Source organism: Lactuca sativa, chromosome 8, assembly GCF_002870075.4.
Source record: "Lactuca sativa cultivar Salinas chromosome 8, Lsat_Salinas_v11, whole genome shotgun sequence".
Lineage (NCBI taxonomy): Eukaryota > Viridiplantae > Streptophyta > Magnoliopsida > Asterales > Asteraceae > Lactuca > Lactuca sativa.
Genome location: NC_056630.2, coordinates 183,029,656 through 183,038,686, shown reverse-complemented (window position 1 = coordinate 183,038,686; position 9,031 = coordinate 183,029,656). Strand labels below are relative to the sequence as shown.

General features: G+C 35.5%; 1 protein-coding gene across 2 annotated transcripts; it reads left to right on the top strand.

The window, feature by feature from the left end:
• The first annotated feature begins 1,844 nt into the window (after positions 1 to 1,844).
• LOC111881786 (disease resistance protein RPV1) lies at positions 1,845 to 7,276 on the top strand. 2 transcript variants are annotated; one of them, XM_052767105.1, is made up of 7 exons: positions 1,845 to 2,682; positions 2,881 to 4,012; positions 4,197 to 4,598; positions 4,673 to 5,425; positions 5,516 to 6,125; positions 6,213 to 6,267; positions 6,964 to 7,276. In XM_052767105.1, the coding sequence occupies exons 1-6, from the start codon at positions 2,135 to 2,137 to the stop codon at positions 6,227 to 6,229; spliced, it is 3,462 nt and encodes a 1,153-aa protein (XP_052623065.1). In that variant the 5' UTR covers positions 1,845 to 2,134; the 3' UTR covers positions 6,230 to 6,267; positions 6,964 to 7,276. The 2 variants fall into 2 exon arrangements, with proteins under 2 accessions (XP_052623065.1, XP_023733947.3); XM_023878179.3 differs by lacking the exon at positions 6,964 to 7,276 and having other exon boundaries at positions 6,213 to 6,556.
• Positions 7,277 to 9,031: the final 1,755 nt, after the last annotated feature.

Genomic DNA, 9,031 nt, shown 5'->3' with positions numbered 1-9,031 from the left:
TCTAGGGTTTATGGAAGCCTCCTGGTTGCATAAAAGGAAAGAATTTAAATTATGATTAAATCTATTATTAAATCATTCAAATCTTGCTTTGCCTGTAAGTTACCTAAACCATAAATAGGACCCATTGGCTTGCAAATTTTGTTCATGACATTACCTATAAGCATATGAACAAAATTTCCCTCATATATCCTCTCTCATCCTTATTCTAGGGTTTCTGGTTTTGGATGTGAGCCATTAAAGACATCATCCTTTTGGTCCTAGATTTTCAAGACCAACAAACACAAGGGATTGAAGTGATTTGTTTACTATAACAAATCAAAGATATGTTAACCTAATTCTTGTATTTTAATTATACTAGGGTTTCATTGGGTTCCATGTTAATTTTTTTGTTCATTGTATGTTACATTCAAAGTGTTACGACATAGATACGTTAGGTTGCATGTCCCCTTAAGTATTAAGTGAAATTCCGCAAGCACATAGTTTTATAACCTATAAAACCCATCACTAGTATCCTACTCGAACTAGGTTTTATTTCCCTTTATACACCGACTTGTGCATAAGGATATATTTGAAAATTACACAATACAAAAGACATGAATGCTCTTCTCATGCTCATTGAAAAACAATCCTTCAAACCTTGTCCAATCCCGTGTAACAACACAGACTCAAATAAGACATCCATCATTTAGTGATTGTGAAAGAAAAGCAATTGACCTGGAGTTTGTCGTCTGTGTAAGAATAAATGCATCCTTTCTAAGTCTCATTATTCCAGTTTGAAAGAAAATAATATAAGTGAAAGGGTTAAAATGCAAAAAACAGCACACACACTTTCATTCTCAATAAAATTAGACTGTTTTCCTAAATTAAGGAAGAAGTACCTTAAATCCAACACCATATCTTCCTATATAATTTGGATCATATGTATCAGGTTGCTTCTGACCAAATGACACCATTTTCAAATCTCCTCATGACTCATCCCATTACCATTATCTATAACTGCTAGCATTGGAATTTATTTGCCAACAATGCTTGAATATATCATGTCAATTGAAATATCCAACCTGATAATTACAAACACATGCAATTGAGTTTTATTATATCAGAAATAGCAACATACTTTCATTTTATTTATTTGTTATAACATCCCTTTTTATTTTTCCTATTACATAATACAAAGCAATTTCACCACTATAATTGAGTAGATGTTGCTGCTACAAACAATTTCTACATTAAAAAAAGTACAATACTATAGTTTTGCAGAAATTTCAAACTAGAATGATTTAAAAAGATTTTTTTTAAGTACAATGTTGTAATAGAAAGAAATGGAAAATAGATGCTATAAAAAATGGAAGTACATTGCTATTTTATGCAGTAAGCCATATTATAAAATAAGAGCTGTGTGGGCACACACAATAATTATCAAAAAGAAAAATAAAGATAAACAATTTTACAATGTGATAGCCAAATGGGTGAGGAAAGGCTTATATTGTTTGGCATCTCTTGAATTGTCAACAAATTCAGCAATAGCACCAAAAATCGAGTCAGAATGGGCACACAGATAATTCTTCCCAAGAACATTTTTTCAATGTTGCACTGAGATCTGCTACAAGTTTCATCTCTCGGATGAGAAGCTTTGTTATTTCCAAGAGTGTACAATCAGGAGGGTCTTCATTGTCAATTTTGCTATTAGGAGGGTCTTTACTGTAAATTTTGGAACCAGAAGGGTCTTGTGCAGATTTATTTTAAAGTGTTGCTGATTTTGTGTTAAACGGAACTCGAAGAACCCAAAGTGTCACATGCAAAAGATTTAGAAGACGCGGGGTATGTTCCACATATAAAACTATTGCCATAGCAGAATTTTCATTTTAGTCGTCGTTTTACTAGAAACCCTAAACAGAGCTCTGAAATCGTTCTCGAGTGTTTGAGAGATTTTTGTTAAATTCATAGATGCTTTAGTAGGTCAGTTTCTTGTGTAACGGTACTTGTTCACAAATTGTGCTTTAATATCTTCTTCACACCGAAGAACGATATTTACTTTATTGAAGCACTTCTGTGATTTCTCTTTATCGTTTAAAAAGCAAGGAAAGTTATATTCCCAGCTCATACATACTCGTGAAATTTTCAATTTCCAAGCATGGCCATCATAACTGATCATATACAAGAAGAAGAAGAAGAAGAAGCTGAAGAAGAAGAAGAAGAAGCAACAACAACATATGATGTTTTCCTGAGTTTCAGAGGTAAAGACACTCGTCTAGGTTTTACGGATCACCTCTACCAAGCTTTGGTGAATGAAAACATCTCTACCTTTCTTGATGAGGAAGAGGTTGAAACTGGGGAAGAACTTAAACCCGAGCTTGCAAGAGCTATAAAAAGCTCTCGTGCTTCGATAATTGTTTTGTCTAAGAACTACGCGTCTTCAACATGGTGTCTGGATGAGCTGGTGATGATCCTTGAGCAACGAAGGGTCTCTGATCATATTGTTCTCCCTGTTTTTTACAATGTCGAGCCGACACATATCAGAAAGCAAGAAAGCACTTTTGGGGAAGCGTTATTTGAACACAAACAGAGGATTGAGTCCGAAAAGGATGCGAAGAAGAAAATTCAAGGCGCTTGTAAGTTGGTGATGTGGACGAAAGGACTTACAGAAATTGCTGATTTGAAAGGAAAAAATGCAACTGGCAGGTAATACTTTTATACTATATTTCCACAAAATTCTTGTCAGTTTTGTATCATCGACTATAGACAAAACAGATCATAGTAGAGCCTAGGCCAGAGTGTTAATTATAATAAACAAAGAAAAGTAAAATTCTTGATTACGTTCATTTATTTGGATATACTTGGGTTGTGTGACTTGTTCATCAAATTATATTCAATTTTCAGACGAGAGACAGTGGTCATTGAAGAACTTGTTAAGGAAATTAGTAGTAAACTGGAACTACACATGCGGAGTAAAATCCCACACCTAATTGGGATGGACATTTCTGTTCATTTCATCAGTTCCTGGTTGAAAGGAGGATCATCAGAAACTGTGGAAATTCTCACAATTTGGGGAATGGCTGGGATCGGAAAGACAACTCTAGCAGAATATATCTATAGGTTGCATCGCCATGAATTTGAAAGAAGTAGCTTTCTTGAAGACATTGAAAGAAGATGTGCAGGACAAAAACGTGCACTGCTTGATTTACGAAGACAGCTTCTTGGAGACATTCTTAAGAAAAGAATGAATGAAGAACATAATGTAGATGCTCACACATCTAAGATTGAGAAAGCATTGCTTAATAAAAAAACGTTTTTGGTTCTTGATGGTGTTGATAACTCTGAGCAAGTGGATGAGTTGATTGGAGCAAAAGGTTTTCATCCTGGAAGCAAGATTATCATTACAACTAGAGATGTGTCCCTAACAGAAAAATGTGCATTATTTTGCATGAGATTTCCTCCAAAACATAGAAAACATGCACTTCATGGTTTAAGTGATAGCGGATCTTTAAGACTTTTATGTTGGCATGCATTTCGAGGCTATGAACCCAAGGAAGGTTATAAAGAAGAGGCAATAAGAGCTTCAAAGTATTGTGGAGGAAATCCATTGGCTCTTAAAGTTTTGGGTAGTTCATTAATTAATGAAGATGTAGCCATATGGAATGATATCTTTGAACCGCTAGAGACTAGAGAACTTCATACAGAGGTACACAAGGTCCTGAAGATTAGCTTTGATTCTTTGCCATCTGAAAATTGCAAAGAATTGTTTAAGCATATTGCATGTTTTTTTGTTGGAAGAGATAGAGAAGTGACCGAAAGAATATTAAAGGGATGTGGTATCCGCACATCTTATGGGATAACAAAGCTCATCAATAGAGGTCTTCTCACAATTGGAGAAAGAAATGAGTTGAAGATGCATCAACTCGTTCAAGAGATGGGGAGAGATTTAGTTTTTAAGGAATCACCTCACAAGCCATGGAAACGCAGTCGAGTGTGGAATCATGAGGAGTCCCTCAACTTGCTGTTACAAGAAAAGGTAACATACCATATATATATATATATATATATATATATATATATATATATATATATATATATATATATATATATATATATATATATATATATATATGTACTCTACATATGCTTTCATTATTTTGTTTCATCTATTAAAAATTAATTGTAAATATATCGTTGTTATATATTATCGTCATGACTAGGGTACAACAAAAATTCAAGGTCTTGTCCTTGACATGAAAATGTTGGAGAAAGATACGTTACATGGATTGAGTAGTGTCATGGAGCATGAATTTGAAGAGAATGATACAAACGCGATATTCGGAACAGGTTCATCAACCCACACTGTTCTAAAGATCTCATCTTCTCATTGCAAGAAAATCGAAATAAGAACAAATGCATTTAGTAAGATGGATAAACTACATCTACTCCTACTCAATCATGTAAGACTCAAAGGATCCTACAAATATTTTCCTAAAGGTTTAAGGGGGTTGTGTATGCATGGATTCCAATTAAATCATATACCTTCCAACTTGCCAATGCAAAATTTGGTTGCTCTTGACTTGTCGTACAGCAATTTGACACAGCTTTGGAAGCGGCCACAGGTATGGGATTCAGAGCTTTTCTTCATTTGTTAACCGATCGATTGATATCTTGCTAATAATCTTGAATGCAACAGCTTCTTAGGTCATTGAAGATTCTTAATGTAAGCTATTGCAAGGTTGTTAGAGTTGGTGGCTTCTCTGGGCTACCTGCACTTGAGAGGTTGATATTAGCAGGATGTGCACGTTTGACTCAAGTGTGTGAATCAATTGGTGGATGTGAGAGCCTTGTTCTTCTTGATATGAGCTACTGTGAGAAACTTAAAAACCTTCCAAACAGCATTAGCAAGTTAACAAGTGTTAGAATTATATCATTAAACCGTTGCAGAGCTAGTATTCGCATAAATATACATGCCTTTTTACTAGTAACCTTGTCACTTAGAAACAGTAATTTAATTACCGAATCCTTTCCAATGGATTTCAGCTGCATGTCAGCATTGAGGGAATTAGAACTAGATGAGAATCCAATTGATTCTCTCCCGGTTTGTGTGAGAAGCCTTAGCAGGCTTGAGGTACTCAGTATGGTAGGATGTCAGCTGTTGAAGTCCGTTTTGTGCCCACATACAATCAAAATTTTGTTTGCTCAACTGTGTCTCTCACTTATTGAAATAACATTTCCTCAAGAAATGTCAGCATTACCAGCTGTGTGTTACTGGTATTCGGAGTCATTGACTGAAGTTCAAGGCATAATAAAAATTGAAGCTATGGCACAAATTGATGACCCGATATTCTGTAGCTTGGGGTGGACAAATTTACAACATCTGAAAGATGAGAAGATGCAGATCTTTGATATAGACCTATGGTTCTCTGCAAAGAAACTTCCAGTCCATGTATTCTCTTTCTTCAGTTCTGTTTGTATCACTTTCACAATCACCGACTAATATGCCTAAAATTCATACAATCTTATGTTTCATTTGCAGATGTATTACGAATTTGGAATATTTAGCACATGTTTTTCAGGGAAAGTGGTGCCAGATTGGTTACCTCATAAAAGCAATGGTTCATCAATATCATTCATCATGCCATTGTCCTCCATGAATAAAAGAATACAAGGACTCAATATATGCTTTGTGCATGCATTTCTGGGCACAGGGAAGGCTAGTTCATTAGGAATAAAAGTACAGAACATGACAAAAAATCGTATGTGGGTATATTTTGGTCATATAGTTGTTGTCCAAGAAGGTGATGAAGATATAGTATGGTTAAGCCATTGGATGTTTGGGAACAATGAGCTTGAAAATGGTGATGAAGTTAGTGTTACCATATTAGACGAAGAGGAAGATAGTGGTGTAATGGTAAGAGAGTGTGCAGTCAGTCCAGTGTACAATGATGGAGACAATGAAGAAGATCCTTTGAGTTATTACAAGTCGTGGAAACATATCATTGGTGGAGATCTGTCTGCTTTTCAATTAACTTCAGGAGACTACTTCTTATATCGTAATCGGTTTTTTTACCCTCCGCATAGCTTTAAAGATTTCTTTGAACATAAAAGAATCCAGAATTTCGTTGGCTATATTCCCCAATATATAGGTATGCCATTAATTCTTATATGTTTTTCTAGTTCTTATTTGATATAGGTAAACTAACGAGTTCATTGCTAATTAACATGAGATACAGATGAGGGTTTGTACTAATGATTTCTCCAATGGCAAACATCACATCAACAACTGAGGCAAGTCTTCCTCCGAACCCCTTTAAATGATATCTTGGTTCTTCCTCAAGTATGCAAAGTGACATAGGCTTCTTCTTGTTGTTCTTGTCCTTATTATTGAGATTGTGGCTGTTGTGATTGTATATATTTGTTGTGGATGTCAATTGTCATTACGCTTGATATGAAGTTTTTTTTTTTTTTTTTTTTGGTGTGTGTGTGTTGTTATTGTTGTTGCTCTTTTGCAATCTTATGGCTAGCATAAAAATAGCTTTAAAGCATTTTGGCACAAATAGCGATCTACTTTTGTTGATTTATTTGTTGATAGCATCCTACTTTTTTCTTGCTTCAATATTGTACTTTGAAAAATCTGTCCAATTATAGTAATATCATCCAAATACAATGTAATTTTCATTGCTATAATTGGGTAGAATTTTCCAAATATAATATGAAGAACAATGCTATAATTAGGTAAATTATCAAAGTACAATGGTGTAGCAGAAATTCTATAATACGTAGATATGAAACAATCGCTAAATGCAATAAATAGCAATGTACCTTCTTGAGTTGTTTGCTATAGCATCCTACTTACATTTTTTCCAATAAAAGCAATAATAGTCATCAATGGTGAGCACAATACTTTCTTTCAATCTAATGTTGTGTTGTGTATTGGCGTCTATTGGTCTACTAAGTTAGACGGTGTTTGTTTTTTGTCTGTAGATCTTCTTGACCTCTTTTGTCTGCGCGCCATACAGACCATGCGTGTGTAGACGTTAGCCTTCGCAGACTATTCGTTTTTTAGAAGACCACAAATTTGAAAAGGTCCGTGTGTCCTCTCCCAGTGCAGTTGTAGACAAGATTCTTCTAACATCTTTCTAGCCTAATTTTTTTTTCTTATTTGAATACCTCTTTTTTTGTAACCTCTTTAAACATAAACATTAATAATTTTTGTTTGAATGCTCTTTTTTTGTAATATTTTCTTTATTTTAACTACAACAAAATACAATAAATATCAAACATATACGTTAATTCATATATAACATTCCGTTTAAAAATGAAATAAATAAGGAGAATAATAATAAATAAATAAATAATTAATGAGCCCTAAAACCCCGAAATGTATTTTATATTTTATTTTATTTAACCCTAAATCGGTAGTAATTTATCAGTGTTAGCAATAAGGAGTTAAATGATATAAATTCCAGAGTTTGGGGTTTATATTGTAACAGTAGGACTTGAAATGTAAAGAATTTAGTGAAGCACGGGCTTTTTGGTAATTGTTGGATTTAAATTGAGTAAATTTTTGGAAACAGGGGCTAAAGAGTAAAATATGGACCTAAGCTGAAATAAATCTAGGGGAGGGACTAAAAGCGTCAATATGGAACGTTGTTTGAAAGTTACAGGCCTTAAACCCGTGCCTTTCCCTCCTCCCGTGTTTCTTCCATGCTGCTCCCCTAAACCCTAACCCTAGCAGTGAGATCGCCGCCACCCTTATACCCCCTCATCTCCAGCTGCCGCTCCCTCTACCGTCGAGATCGTAAACCACCGAGTCCTTACCGTCGTTGTGAGCCACCAAGCGAGCTGAACACTGTTGCTGCTGTTTTACTGTCGACGAAGACGTGATTTAATGGCGACGTCGGGGCCACTATTGACTCTATCTTCTCCGGTAATGCTGAACCCTTCCACCCCCTCGTTCTTCTGTCATTCCTCATGTCCGTTGCCACCGCCGCTCCGACGGCTGCCATGTTTTGGCAATATCCTCTCCTAATACCGCCTACCACCACTAGTGTGGCGGTGTTGTGTGTGTTTGTTCGTACTTCAGCTTTTCTGTTGTGTGTGTGTGTGTGACAACCCAAAAATTTCTATTCTGTGCAACCATCCACTTCAATATGAGTCAAAAACTAGTTCTACTAACTTTCAAACTTTTTTGGAATAAGTTTGAGTGTTTTAAAGTTAGTGCTTCAGAAGATATCAGGAGAGTGGATACTCTAGGGTTTATTATGTAGCAATAAGTGCCCAAAACTTCAAGAGTTTGGAGTTTACGGTCCAAAAGGGAATTGGGACCGTAAACCCTAAAGGCTATATAAGTGAGACTTAGATATTTTATTCACTTTTTCACATTTCCAAAGTCTAAAGCTATTTCTCTCTCAAGTATCATCCCGTTTTTCTTCAAGATCTTCAACTTGTAAGTGTTTCTAGCTCTAATATGTTTAGATCAAGTGTTAAACATCAAGAAATCATCAAAATACCCCAAGAACAAGGTGTTCACGGCCCAAGATCTTCTTGGACCGTGAACACTAAAAGTGTGGCTAAAATGTGCCCTTTGTCCCTCTAGACCTTTGAAACAAGCATAGAAACAACCCTTAACATGTTTAAACCTTAAGAGCATCAAGAAAACACCCAAATATCACAAGGAACAAGTGTTTACAGTCCAAGAATCTCCTTGGACCGTAAACCCTAAAAAGGGTGCTAAAGGTTGCCAAAGTGCCCCTAAACTCTTGCCAAACCTTAGAAGCAAACATAGAACCTTCCTTTGATGTGTTTAGCACATGAAAACCACAAATATGTCCCATATATATGTGTTTACGGTTTGGGGAGCTCCCCAAACTGTATACACCTCTTAGGCATGTTTTGATGCCCCAAACTCATTCCTTAAGCTTAGAAACTAGCCTAGACCTCTACATAGAAGTGTTTAGGACTTGAAAACAACATTTGACCATAAACCCAAAGACAAATGGTCCAAAAACCGTAAAACCTATAAAGGGGTGATATGTTGCCCTAATCACTT

What these genes read in the sequence shown, in the direction of transcription:
- LOC111881786 (XM_052767105.1), top strand. Translation starts at nt 2,135, where the DNA reads ATGGCCATCATAACTGATCATATACAAGAAGAAGAAGAAGAAGAAGCT. An exon ending in GGAAAAAATGCAACTGGCAG is followed by an intron (nt 2,683 to 2,880) that starts GTAATACTTTTA and finishes TTCAATTTTCAG; the next exon opens with ACGAGAGACAGTGGTCATTG. An exon ending in CAAAGAAACTTCCAGTCCAT is followed by an intron (nt 5,426 to 5,515) that starts GTATTCTCTTTC and finishes TTTCATTTGCAG; the next exon opens with ATGTATTACGAATTTGGAAT.